This window comes from Salarias fasciatus, assembly GCF_902148845.1.
Source record: "Salarias fasciatus chromosome 23 unlocalized genomic scaffold, fSalaFa1.1 super_scaffold_20, whole genome shotgun sequence".
Classification (NCBI taxonomy): domain Eukaryota; kingdom Metazoa; phylum Chordata; class Actinopteri; order Blenniiformes; family Blenniidae; genus Salarias; species Salarias fasciatus.
This window is the reverse complement of record NW_021941230.1, coordinates 12,717,056-12,730,320: the sequence shown is the minus strand read 5'-3', so window position 1 is coordinate 12,730,320 and position 13,265 is coordinate 12,717,056. Positions and strand designations below refer to the sequence as shown.

The 13,265-nt window shown below is 41.6% G+C and overlaps 1 protein-coding gene across 1 annotated transcript; it reads left to right on the top strand.

The window, feature by feature from the left end:
- The first annotated feature begins 3,460 nt into the window (after nucleotides 1-3,460).
- gtf3c3 (general transcription factor IIIC, polypeptide 3) lies at nucleotides 3,461-13,147 on the top strand. The gene is made up of 19 exons (XM_030086498.1): nucleotides 3,461-3,663; nucleotides 4,356-4,428; nucleotides 4,663-5,018; nucleotides 5,096-5,219; nucleotides 6,656-6,847; nucleotides 7,026-7,191; nucleotides 7,276-7,423; nucleotides 7,548-7,770; nucleotides 7,973-8,073; nucleotides 8,147-8,318; nucleotides 8,415-8,617; nucleotides 8,699-8,800; nucleotides 9,347-9,479; nucleotides 9,571-9,796; nucleotides 9,872-9,926; nucleotides 10,013-10,148; nucleotides 10,725-10,849; nucleotides 10,924-11,076; nucleotides 11,152-13,147. The coding sequence occupies exons 1-19, from the start codon at nucleotides 3,571-3,573 to the stop codon at nucleotides 11,272-11,274; spliced, it is 2,904 nt and encodes a 967-aa protein (XP_029942358.1). The 5' UTR covers nucleotides 3,461-3,570; the 3' UTR covers nucleotides 11,275-13,147.
- The last annotated feature ends 118 nt before the right edge of the window (nucleotides 13,148-13,265 follow it).

Genomic DNA, 13,265 nt, shown 5'->3' with positions numbered 1-13,265 from the left:
AGAGGTTTTATATTGATTAATAAAAACCAAAATATTCTTTTCTATTGTCCATTCTTTTTTTTAGAAAGTTGAGAGGTCTGAATTCTGACTGTAAAAGTTGGAACTTTTTCCCAAGAATTGTGAGTTCTTTATTCCAAATTGAAAGAAATCTTTAATTCTCAACAAAATTGTCTTTATTTTGCAGTCCAAATTCACAATTTCTCTTTAAATTACTTGAAAACATAAATGTAGTCTAAGGTTTCTTTAGTTTTAATTTTGAGAATTAAGTGAAAATACCTTAAATGGATTTAAAATATCCAGAATTAAAAAATAAGTGTTGCAGGAAAAACTTTAACCACAATTAAATCAATCTAGGAAAAAGTCAAACCTTCACATTCATCTGAAATATTTCATCTCATTCTTTAGGCTTTTTTTTTCTCATTCTATTATTTGTGAATGTTTTCACTTTTTTCACTCCTAATTTCTTTTTGAACTGATTGAACAGTAATTATTTTTATGTACAATAAATTTGAAACACTATAAATAATTCCACCTGTCTCATATATACACTAACCTGCTTCCACTTTATATAAATATACAACAAATGAAAACATGAAAGTATGACACATGTTTAAAACATTTTTTGAACCATCAGTGTACATGTAGCACTTATACTTTCTTCATCTTTATTTTGACATTTTAATTTCTTGTATCAATTTGATTCTCATTTCATACTTTAAAGCAATAAATTGATTTTGTACTAATTCAGTATGAACATTTTCTGACTTTTTTTTTCAACATTTGGACTTTATTATCAAAATGCTAATTAAAACAGCAGCTGTGATATTCCTGCTACATTTCCCTTAATATTTCTCATGTTATTCCTACAAAAAAAATCTTATTTTTGTTTGTTAGTTTGTTTTTTACGTTGCAACTTCATGTTGTGCTAATATTTCCAAAGTCTTTACTTGGAAAATCTCTGTAGTGTTGGAAATGTTTTGTGATGATGTGATGGAGGTACGATGTGTTCTGCGATCGGTCCTGCACTCGTCCATCTTTGTGAAACACTCCAAACTTCCGTTCGTCTGTGGCCAAACTACTAGCTCGTGGCTCAATGTTAGTGTTGTGATGTTGCTGTAAATCTTAGTATGATGTGACTGACTGAGGGAAAAAAAAGGATGAAACCTTTTGTTTGACTGAAAAGAAAATCCATCCCCCAAAAAAGAGAGAGAAACAAATCTCTGATGTTTACTTGTTGTAACTCCCGGATATATCAATGCTGTGTTTGTGTGGAAACTATGAACCCAGCACGTTGGATTAGTTAAAATATGTGAAACTGTTGGGTTTTTATATAGATAAAAAAAAAAATGAAGATAAGGTAGGGCCCTGTCTGTTGAGATGTGTGTTAATGAAGGCATATTAGGGTCATGTAAAACTAAGAATCCACACAAAAAGGCACATTTTGATTTAAGTGTCATTTTTTTTAAGAAGCTGTCAACATTTTTACAGTAAACATTAATATTTGAGTGAAATTAAAATTTTGTAGGAAAACCCAATGTCAAGTTTGAAAGGAATTGGAAAATGAAATTTAAATTACACAGGAAAAAATTCTGTATAATGTCAGAATTTTGCCAAAAGCTGAACAAAGTAAAACATTTTAAGAAATAATTCGAAAAAAGTTTTACTAGTATTGTTTTGTTGCAAGCGATTGCTAAAGTATGTTAAATCATGCTATCAGGCACCAAGTTGAAGTGTCGGTTTTTTAAAGTTGTTAAAGATTCCATGTCATTTCTGTAGAGTTCACATAAAAGGTCATTAAGCTGCACATTGCTCTCAAATATTGCAAGTCATTGCTTTTTTCCAATCAAGTTAAAGAGTGATTGTAGTCAAACTGCTCAAAATTTTTGTGAACTAGGTCAAAATGGTGTTCATCATCAATACTGCGGCTGATTAATAGAAAATTAAAAATCAATAAATAGGTGAAAATATATTTTTTTTAATTTCTTTAGGATGAAATCTTGCTAATGCTTTCAAAATGAAACAAAACTAATTCCAGCTATAAAAAAAGAACAAATTAAAAACAGTTGTTTTTTTTTTAATTTTACTTATATTTTAATATTGTTTATTATTCCAATCTGAATATTTGTGATTTCTTTCTGATGCTGGCTAGCATGACCTTACTATGCCTTCAAAATAAGTGTATGTAAAACCTGGTTACTCCAGTGTGGTTATCATTAAAACTGTCATAAACATTCTTTTAACTAGAGGAGCTTTCCTTCAAATGAACAAATTAGATTAAAAGTTATGCTTCCTCTGGGGCTGAGGAGTATTTTATTCATTCAAAAAATATCAATGTTAAGAGACAATGACAAGTTTATTGTAATAGTTACATGCTTTTACTTTGGGACAAGGCATACCCCACACCCCCCTTTGACCCCCCTCCTCCACAGAATCAGGAGTGACCTGTGTTTTCTTTGGTGTGTGCGTGAGCGTGTGCACGTGCCTTATCTGCCCCCCTCCTATGTGGTCATGTGATTAGCCATCAGTGCCGCCATAGATTAAAACCCCCGGCTTCTCGGCTGTAATGTGTGATCGCAGGCTTGAAAACCCCCGAAGACGATCACGGCATCATTCCTGTGATTTTCACACTCTATTTTCATTCCTGAAGTTTAATTTTCATTCTGTGTGCAGTTTTTCTGCACCACTCACTTCTGATTCACTACATCTTCACTTTTCTTCGTCTTGGTGTTTTCTCTTCAAATCTGCTGATCGATTACAGCCCGTCTAATCTATGGATCTCTGTACTGTAACTGTTATGTCATGGTGACAGTGGACTATGTTTCTCCGTCGGAGAACTTATTTTCATTTCCAGGATGACTTATTGATACTTAGTGATATTATTTTCTTAACTTGATTTCCCATGCTTTACTTTTGGTATGTTGTTGATATTAGTCTTCTTATGTGTATGATATAATGGTAAAATAATATCAGTGTGTGCAAATAATAAAGAAATAATGAATAAATATTTGGTTTGATTTTTTTAAGTCACTTTATTGCATTTCATCACATTGTCGTGACAAAACAGGCTTATTTCTACTTATATGTAAAGAAAATAAGTTAATTGCAATTTCCATTCAGATTTCCAAAAGAAAAAACCTCAAATACTAAAGTAACTTAAACTCAAATGATGAAAGAGGTAGAAATGATAATGAAATATTCATCAGTTCTTAAATGCCATTAGTTTTTTTATGTACAGAAAACTGAGTTGTGCCAGTTTGCCTCCAGTGAAATTTTATTTGCTGTAAAGTGGGAAACATCTCACTTTTAGTCTATTAAGTCTTATTTTGAACGATATTTTGGTAACTAATTCATGGTTTCCGTTGACTGTATATAATTACCATACTATTACCATAACCATACTCTAAACCACGTGGTTGACGTATTTACGTGTGACGTAATGTGTGTGACGTAGTTTCCGCGCGGCAGCCTTGTTTTGGAGCTCCAGGCTGTTGCAGTCGCGGCTGCTTTCAGTGGCTCTACCCGGCAGACGGTGGTCGTGAGGCGCGCTGTTGGGCCCCTCCGCGGACAGACATGTCGGCCTTCAGCACGGAGCTCATCGACTACCTGGAGGGGAAGATCACCTTCGAGGAGTTCGACCGGAGGAGAGACGAGCGGAGTGCTCGGGTGAGTTCCGGTAGACTCCTGGTGTTACGGATTAGCTAGCGTCCTTGTCAAGTAGTGACTGAACGCCAGTTAATTCCTCAAAACTAACCCTAGAAACAGCTAAAATTACCACAGAACGGCCGAAATGGTCCTTAAACAGCTACATTGTCGGTTTGGAAGGCGCTTCTGGGCCATTTGCTGCGCACTGTCAATGATTTCACTGATACAAATTAGCATGCAATGTTCGCAATCTGTCGATCTAATATTTTGCACATTTTACATCACCCGAACCACCAAAGAATCCACTATTTACGCAGTTGAATTTCAGAAAGCGCCTCACATTAAACCAAAAATTAAAATTGAAATAGTGGCGTTCAATAAAAAAAAAAACAGAAGAAGCATGAAATAAGTAACAAGCTACATAAATTGAAAACAACAAAATTGCCACTGCGGTAAATTGTCTGCTGTTTAAACTAATACAAATGGGTGAATAGTTGAAATGGCAAAACCTGACAACATTGCTTAGAAAGAAGGAGCAACTTAAATGGTTAAAATGACTGGGTCTTTGTAAAATGTCTAAATAGCACAATATTAGCTAATATGGCTAAATTGTGGCAAACCCACATTAAAATAAATGGCTTAAAATAGCTTTTTTTTTCTTTTAATACATTTTTTCTTGTGTGAACAGAATAAGTGATGTTCTTCTTTCCCAGGATGGAGACGATGTGACTGAGGACGTGGAGGAGGACGTTCAGCCTTCCACCTCGGAGCACGTCTCCAAAATCGGTCTGCTTTTTATCGTTTCATTTAAGAACAAACTCCGAAATGAGCTGTGTTATCCAGTGTTTTTTGGAACTCTGAAAAACACACACCTAACAGAAAAAGGGTTAAGAGTTATTCACATACATCTTACATATTTTAAGATTTATGGATTAAAATGTGGTACACAAATGACTTTAAAGTATTTTTAATGGTGGAGATGTTCTGAGACTTGAATGAAGTGTGACTTCTTCACAACAGATGGAGTCAGTCCCGGAGTCCAGCTCGCCTTCGCCTCCATCCTGGGGGAAACAGTAGAGCCTCCATCTTCAGAAGATGATGAGGAGGCAGAAGTGGAGGAAGGTGAAGAGGAGGAGGAGGACAGCCTGAGCTATGTGGATGATGATGCAGACAAAGACTTCCATGTGGGCAAGGAGGAAAAAGAGCAGTGGAAAGAGGAGATAGAGGCAGAGATGAAGACGCGACGAGGCGGGAGAAGGAAGAAGAAGAGGAAGCTGGATGAGGAAGAGCAGGACAAAGAGGCAGAGGACGTGACAGTGGGCGACGTGTTCGCACTGGAGATGGAGCTCAACCGAGAAAACAAGAAGATGATGAAGGTGAGGAGGAGGAAGAGGAGGTTCGGGGAGTGTTGTGGATGGAGCGAGTGTGTGACGGTGTGTTTGTGGGTTGTCAGGGGCGACGACAGGGCAGCAAACTTCCTCGAGCTCTCCGCGGTCTGATGGGTGAAGCTAACATCCGCTACGCTCGAGGGGAGAAGGAGGATGCCATCATGATGTGCATGGAAATCATCCGGCAGGGTACGGACACGAACCTCACATTTTACAAATCCTCATAGTGCTTAAAAAAAAAAAAACAGACAAAACTATCAAATCATAATTAATCAATGTTTTTCTTTATTCTTTTATTTTTATAATCAGCTTAACCTTCTTAGAGCTAGCAAACATTCAGTCAAAATAACGGTTTTAACTCTTGAAATTCCAATACAAATCTTCCATAAAAAATGTTCTATTTACTTCCATTATGGCTATATATCTGATCATTTGAAGGCCACAAAGGGGGTAAAACAAATCCAGCGCAGTCAAATCAGGTTTTGTTGTTCAACTTTTGTCGCCATCAAAGTCACATTGATATGCTTAGTTTGGAGAAGATTTGAAGTGATATATATATATATATATATATATATATATATATATATATATATATATATATATATATATACACACACATAAATCGAAGAAGTGGCTGACATTGGGAAAACATACCAGTGGCTGGAAAACGCTGGACTGAGGGACACCACAGTGGCACTAATCATGGCTGCACAAGAATAGGCCCTTAACACAAGATCAGTAGAGGCCGGGATCTACCACATCAAACAAGACCCCAGGTGCAGACTGTGCAAAGAAGCCCCAGAGACAGTACAGCACATCACAGCAGGATGTAAGATGCTTGCAGGCAAGGCATACATGGAACGGCACAACCACGTAGCAGGCGTAGTGTACAGGAGCATATGTACCGAGTATGGACTGGAGGTCCCAGGGTCAAGATGGGGGACACCTCCAAAGGTGGTCAAGAACAATCGAGCCAAGATCCTGTGGGACTTCCAGATCCAGACTGACAAGCAGGTGATGGCCAATCAACCTGACATAGTGGTGGTGGATAAACAGCAGAAGACAGCTGTGGTGATAGATGTAGCAATCCCAAGTGATGGAACATCAGGAAAAAGGAGCACAAGAAGCTGGAGAAATACCAAGGGCTGAGGGAAGAGATAGAGAGAGTGTGGGGTGTAAAGGCAACAGTGATGCCAGTAGTGATCGGGACACTGGGAGCAGTAACCCCCAAGCTGGGAGGATGGCTCCAGCAGATACCAAGAACAACATCTGAGAGCTCTGTTCAAAAGAGCGCAATCCTAGGAACAGCTAAGATCCTGCAGAACCCTCAAGCTCCCAGACCTCTACCAGAGGGTAGAGGACCCGAGCTTGAAGGAGACAGACACAATACCGCCGGGGTGGCGGGAACATAGAGTATGTATGTATATATATATATATATATATATATATATATATATATATATATATATATATATATATATATATATATATATATATATAAATATGTATGTATATATATAAAACAAACCAAAAACAAATTAAGATTTGAATGTTTTATGTTTTAATGGCAGTTTTTTGGTGAGAATTCAGATGATGGTGGATTTTATGAACGTGTCTCCTCTCAGCTCCTCTGGCCTACGAGCCGTTCTCCACCTTAGCCATGATCTATGAGGACGAGGAGGACATGGACAAAGCGTTGCAGTTCGGGTTAATCGCCGCCCATCTGAACCCATCGGACTGCGAGGAGTGGGTCCGACTGGCCGACATGTCTCTGGAGCAGGACAACATCCGACAGGCCATCATCTGCTACTCCAAAGGTCGCTCTCTAACCTGTCCATGACTGTTTACGGAGATTTCTCAATTGCTTAAACCATCCGTTCATAATTAGTTTATTAACACACTCAACAAATGGTGAACCCACACCTAAACGTCTACAATCATGTTCAAGCCATCAAGACTTCTATTCTCATCCTGTCTGTGTTTAAATCTGCACAGCGATCAAATACAATCCGACCAACGTGCGCTACCTGTGGGAGCGCTCCAGCCTGCACATGCGGCTGGGGGAGCACCGGCAGTGCATGGATGGGTACCGCCGCATCCTGTCGCTGCTGCCGCTGGAGGACGGCGAGCACTTCATGCAGCTGTCCAAGGACATGGCCAAGTGAGGGCACAGAGCGGAGCGGCACTCCGGTCCCCAGAGCTCCTTCTGGCCTGCTAACCATTGTGTGTTTGTGTGTGTGTGGAGGAGTTACTACGAGAGCAACGACCTGGCCTCGGCACTCAGCGTGGTGGAGGAAGCTTTGGAGCGACACCCCGACCTGGTCAGCGACGATTTCATCAACATGACTGCAGAGCTTTACATCTCCAACCACCAGTACCACAAGGCCCTGCAGGTGTGTGTGTGTGAGTGTATGTGTGTGTAAATTGTTTGTATTGTTGTCACAGTTCTGATAACATGAGACACGTTTCATGATATCACACACATGTCTGTATGGAGGACTTTGTGTGTTTCCTCAGGTCCTGGTCCGGTTTTCAGGTGTTGTTCTGCTTCGAGCTGAATCCAAAACTCTGGATGAGGGAGAGTCTGAAAAAAGCAAGCAGCAGCAGGAGGAGCAGGAGCAGAAAGAGAAGCAGGAGAAGAAAGAGGAGGAGAAGGAGGAAGAGCAGCTGCAGCAGGAGGAGAAGAAGGAGGAGGGTGAAAGTTCAAAGCCTAAAGAGGAAACTCAAGCAGAAGACAAAGGTTTGAGCTTTATGGGTTTTACTTATAGCTGGATAATGCAGACTCTGATTCACTCTGGTGCCTTATGATCTGTTGGAGTAAACCTAAGGCCCATGGGCCGAAACCTGCTCACCAGCGGGTCCCGATCGGTCTGTGGCATGAATGAAAGATGAAACGGACATGCTGAATTCTGCAGAAATAAGTTCACGTGTGTGTTTCTCAGGTGAAATCAGGGATGTGGGGGTACCAGACAGCGTCCCTGTGGATCTGAGGGCCAAACTCATCGTGTGCCTGATCCACCTGCAAGTCTACTCCCCTGTGGAGGTGTACATCATCTCCTCCTCTTCTGACGTGGAGCTGTGTCCATGGAGCTCACCTTCTCTCTCGCTCCTCACAGAATCTGGTGACGACGCTGATGGAGCAGAGCCCGGAGGAGATCGGAGACTTGTACCTGGACGTAGGCGAGGCATACCTGGAGGAGGGGCAGTACATGGCAGCTCTGCCCCTGCTGTCTTCCCTGGTCATCTCAGAGAAGTACAACCTGGCTGTGGTGTGGCTGCGACACGCAGGTAACACTTCATTTTGTTCTGTAGTACTCATAGATTAGGTTTTACACGTTCAGAAGAACTTTCTGAATCTGGAGCCGCCCCTGCTGCTTCTTGCAGAGTGTCTGAAGGCTCTGGGCCACATGTATGCGGCAGCAGACAGCTACACCAAGGTGGTGGAGATGGCCCCTCAGCACCTGGAGGCCCGGCTGTCCCTGGCCACCCTGCAGCAGCAGCTGGGACGCATGGACCTGGCCCTCCAGGCTCTGGAGTCCATGTACGACAGCGACACGCTGGCTCAGGACTCATCCGCCGCACAGAAGGCACGTCGCTCCCCCAGACCTCATAGTGTCCTCCAACATCTGGGGAAGGCCGCGTACTGATGTGCCTGCTGCTTTCTGCAGGAGTTAAAGCTGCTGCTGCATCGCTCCACTCTGCTGAAGACACAGGGACAAGTCCAGGACTATCTGGATGCCATGATCACCATGATCTCCATGCTGCTCAAGGTCACACAGGCACCTCCTCACCTAAACCTCTCCAAGTTTTGGAGGAAAGCATTTGTTTTAGTTCTCTCTTTGTCAGACTCTGCCTATTTTCTTCAGGTCAAATTTGAACATTTCACAAGTTCACTGCTCAGTCAAAAAATGTCCTTTCAACACAGAATCCTGAATCAGCTTGATAACATAATGAATTTCATTTAAAATGGTTTGAAGTTTCATTGGAATCGGCTCAGATGTGCGAGAAGGTAAATATGTAGGTGTTTATGAGTTGGAATCAAATTTAAACAAAATGATTTGTTGACCCGCTCACATGCTTTAAAGCTAGTCAGTTTAGGCTGGAAAGAGCAGAGATTTTCTCTGAAACTTTGAACATAAAACACTCAAACATGACCGCATGTTTCTGCCACTGACAGGCAGCCCTTACAGCAGGGCAGGCTTGTAATTTGACTCCAGCCTCATGGGCCATCAATCAATGATTTCATTATTTCCTTCTGCATTTAAACCTTATTTAGCTCTTGTGTGTGTGTGTGTGTGTGTGTGTGCCTGTTGCAGGTGGCCATGCAGCGAGCTAAAGTGTGTGTGCGCTCTGGAACCGTGTCTGGTCAGACTCACCTGAGGCTGGTGAAGGTGAAGGACATGATGCCTGAGTTTGCCGACCATGAAACCGCCTATCTGGACAACACTGGTCTGTGTGTCTCTTTGTGTGTGTGTGTTAGCCTCCTGCTCCCTGTCGGTGCTTCATCAGTTAAAGTGTGGATTATTGTGTGACGGTTCAGGTAAAACCAACGTGCTGTCCAAGGAGGACTGGTGGCAGCTGCTGGTGAGCTGCGTGCTGACGCTGTGCGAGGTGCAGCGCTTCGCGGAGGCCGAGCTGATGGTGGACTCGGCCATGGAGTTCTACTCCTTCTACGACAACAAGCCGCTCAGGAAGGAGCTGGAGTTCTTCGGCCTGTCCGCCACCATGCTGGACCGCAACTACTACAAGGCTTACAACTACATCAGGTGAGCAGGCAGCGTGAGCGTGCGCCGCCAGCACAGGGCATGTGTCCGAGTATCTGAAGCTCTGCTTTTTTTCAGATTGATGCTCATGGAAAATGTTGAGCTTCCTCAGCTTTGGAACATTTTCAATCAGGTGAGTCTTTGTATCGCCCTAAAGAGGATTTTTTTTTCCAGTTTTTTCTTGGGTGAGCTCTTTCTAATTGTTTTCTCCTCATTCAGATGACGATAACTTCCCAGCACCAGCGCCACCATCGCTTCTGCCTCCGTCTTCTGCTCAAACACCCGGATAACCACGCACTGTGCGTCCTCTGTGGACACAACGCCATGGTGTCCGGGAGCTTCAAACATGCCCTCGGTACTCTCATATGCCTCTCTACCATTTCCATCGATTTGTTCCAAATTTCATTGCAAATGTGACTGATTTATTACTTTTCCAAGGTTTTAATATCTATAAAAGCGACTGTTTTTAATCTTAAGACAGCTTTAGAAAGATGCCATCAGCAACTTTCATGATTATTGTTATTGATGTAATCACAACTACTAGTAATGTCAAATAATTCAAACTTTGCATTTCTTGTTCCTCTCTACTAACACAACATGATCTGACTTGTTTGTGGCATGCAAGTATTGTTCATAAAATGTAGAGAAATGTGAGGGATCTATTTTTGGAAGGACAACAGTAAAAAGACGCAGTAAATCCTCAGCAGCTGCTTGTCGAGTCTGTTTCACCTTCATGCTCGCTGCTGCAGAATGGAGAATTCTACTGGCTTTAGCATACTTATAGAAGACTCATGGTCCTCAAGCCAGTTCTTTGAAAATCTTAAAGAGACAGTAGCAATAAAACAAAGCGACATTCACAAGACAAATGCAGATGTGTCAACATGGCTGTTAAAGCTTCATGTCTTCCTGCTGTTGGTGCTCTTGGTGGCAGGTCAGTACGTCCAGGCCTTCCAGACTCACCCCGACAACCCCCTGCACAGCCTATGTGTGGGCCTCACCCTCTTCCACATGGCCTCTCAGAAGTACGTGGCCAAGCGCCACATGCTGGTGCTGCAGGTACGAAGCGTTTGACCGTCACGCTCGGGTCTCGGTGGGGTTCTCCGCCGCTGACGCCACCGCTGTGTCTGCAGGGGTTCTCCTTCCTGTGGAGGTACCTGGAGCTGCGGGGAGAGTGTCAGGAGAGCCTGTACAACCTGGGCCGAGCCCTGCACCAGATGGGCCTCACACATCTGGCCATCCATTACTACCAAAAGGCCCTGACGCTACCTGCGCAGCAGCTGGAGGTAGCGCCGCTCAACCTCACTCGACCTGCCGGATCTTCTCCGTCTTCTCTCTAACGCCCGCCGTCCTCCCCGCAGGGCATCGCCACCGATCAGGTGGATCTGAGGAGGGAGATCGCCTTCAACCTGTCGCTCATCTACCAGGCCAGCGGGAACATGGAGATGGCCCGCCAGCTCATCTGCACACACTGCACGGTCTGACTGAGCACGCCGGTTCAGCATCAGGAGCTCACTGACTTCTAGAGCCTGCTGCCGTTCGTGGTTACATGCGGGTGGAATTGGGCGTGTAGGTTTGAACGTTCGTCCAGAGACGAGGCCACAGCCGCTCCTGAAGCTGGTCAGTGGTGGAAAACAAGACTGAAGATAAAGATGCCATAAAACGAACTTTATTTTTTTAGATTTGTTTCAAGAAGTACAGGAAGGTCATCTTTATTTCTTTATTGAGTTTTCATGATAAATATGTTGGAATAGCAAACGTGATGCTGTTTTACAATGTTCAGGTGATTTAAATATGGAGTAAATAAATCCTAAGTTTTTTCATTAACTTTACTTTTTTTTGTTGTAGCATTTTAAAAACCATCTCATATTTATTTTGCCCTATTCTTCACTTAGATTGTATTCAGAGCTATTTCTATTTTTAGAGTTTTGATATTGCAGATTTTTCAGCACCAAACATTTGAAAATTCTATTTTGGATTGATTTGGTTTTTTAAAATTTCCCCATTTAATCACAGAATTCTGAGAGAATCAGGATTGGGAGAAAAGGTCACAATTCATCTTCCATGAAATGAAGACTAATGAAGCTCTAAGATGGATATTTCATTTTATTTTTCATTTATATGAATCATTTTATTTTAATCTGGATGTTTTTTTTTCAAATTGTTTGTTGGAATTTAAACTTAACTGAATATGTTTTTAATTTCTTTTTAATTAAGCTTTTGTACTTCGCCATTTACGATCCACATCTAGAGTTCATGACAAGTACCTAATATTATGTTTTTTTTATTTAATTAAAAAAATTTATTTAACATATTTTTTTCTGAATGTATTAACATCTTTCTGAATATTTTTTTTCACTTTAAAGACTTTAAGTGCCAAATATTTCATTCCCCTCCGAACACAGGATCAAATTATTTATCTTTTGTTTTCACACAGAGGTTCAACAATAACACAGGACAGACTTTCTCCTTTGTTTACCGCAGGGATTAAATCTGGGATTATTCCCCAAATCCCTCTGCGTCTCCATGCTGGCAGCGTTCCTTTACAGTCACTGTATTCAGGCGGTCTCCAGTATTCAATGTCACTGGCCTGGAAATAGACTGACCCACCCCTGTTCATGTTGTGCTCTCCCTCCGCTGGGTGACACTTTATCCTCACATGCCCCCTTTTAAGCCCCGCCAGCCTTCCAGTGTGGACATGCTACGGCCGAGGATTAGGACCACCACACACACTCACACTGTAAAAACACTTCTTTTTCTCAAAGTGAGGAAAATGTCAGACTTGATAAGTCTGAATATTTGTAGAATTTAGAGAAAACGGTCTGAACTTTGACCTAAATTTCAGAATTCTGAGGGGAAAAAAATAAGGACTTTAAGTGACATCAGTTCAATTCAGCTTTATTTATGAAGTGCAAATTACAGCATAGTCTTTTCTCGACACTTTTACCGAGCAACCCAACTGATCCACATGAGCAAGCTTAAGTGACTGTGGAAAGGAAAAAAACTCCCTTTTGACAGGAAGAAACCTTGGCCTTATCAATATTTTTCTTTTAATCCCAGAATTCTGAGAGAAAGTTGCAATTCCTACATCCATATTTTTTTAAGGAGAATATTACAATTCTGTCTTGAAACTGAGAAAACTGAAAAAAGATTCCCTGAACAGAGGAGGCTTTTGACTCTAATCTTAGAATTTCAAGTAAAAAGTGGTCATTCAGCGGATCAAATCTCTGGCTTGTGCTTCAAAATAAAATTGAAAAAGAATTCAGAAAAACAAAAGGTCAGATTTTTAACTTAAATTCCAGAATTTTAATGGAAAAAGCCATAACTTTATTAATGTCAAAATTGCAAAAATAAATAAATTGGCATTCGAACTTTATGTAAATTGTGAGAGAAGTTATTTTATTTATGTCAATCATGACTTTCTTCTCGAAGGTGGAAGGAAGGGAGCAGGTGAGGGCGACCCCCTCAGGGCCCC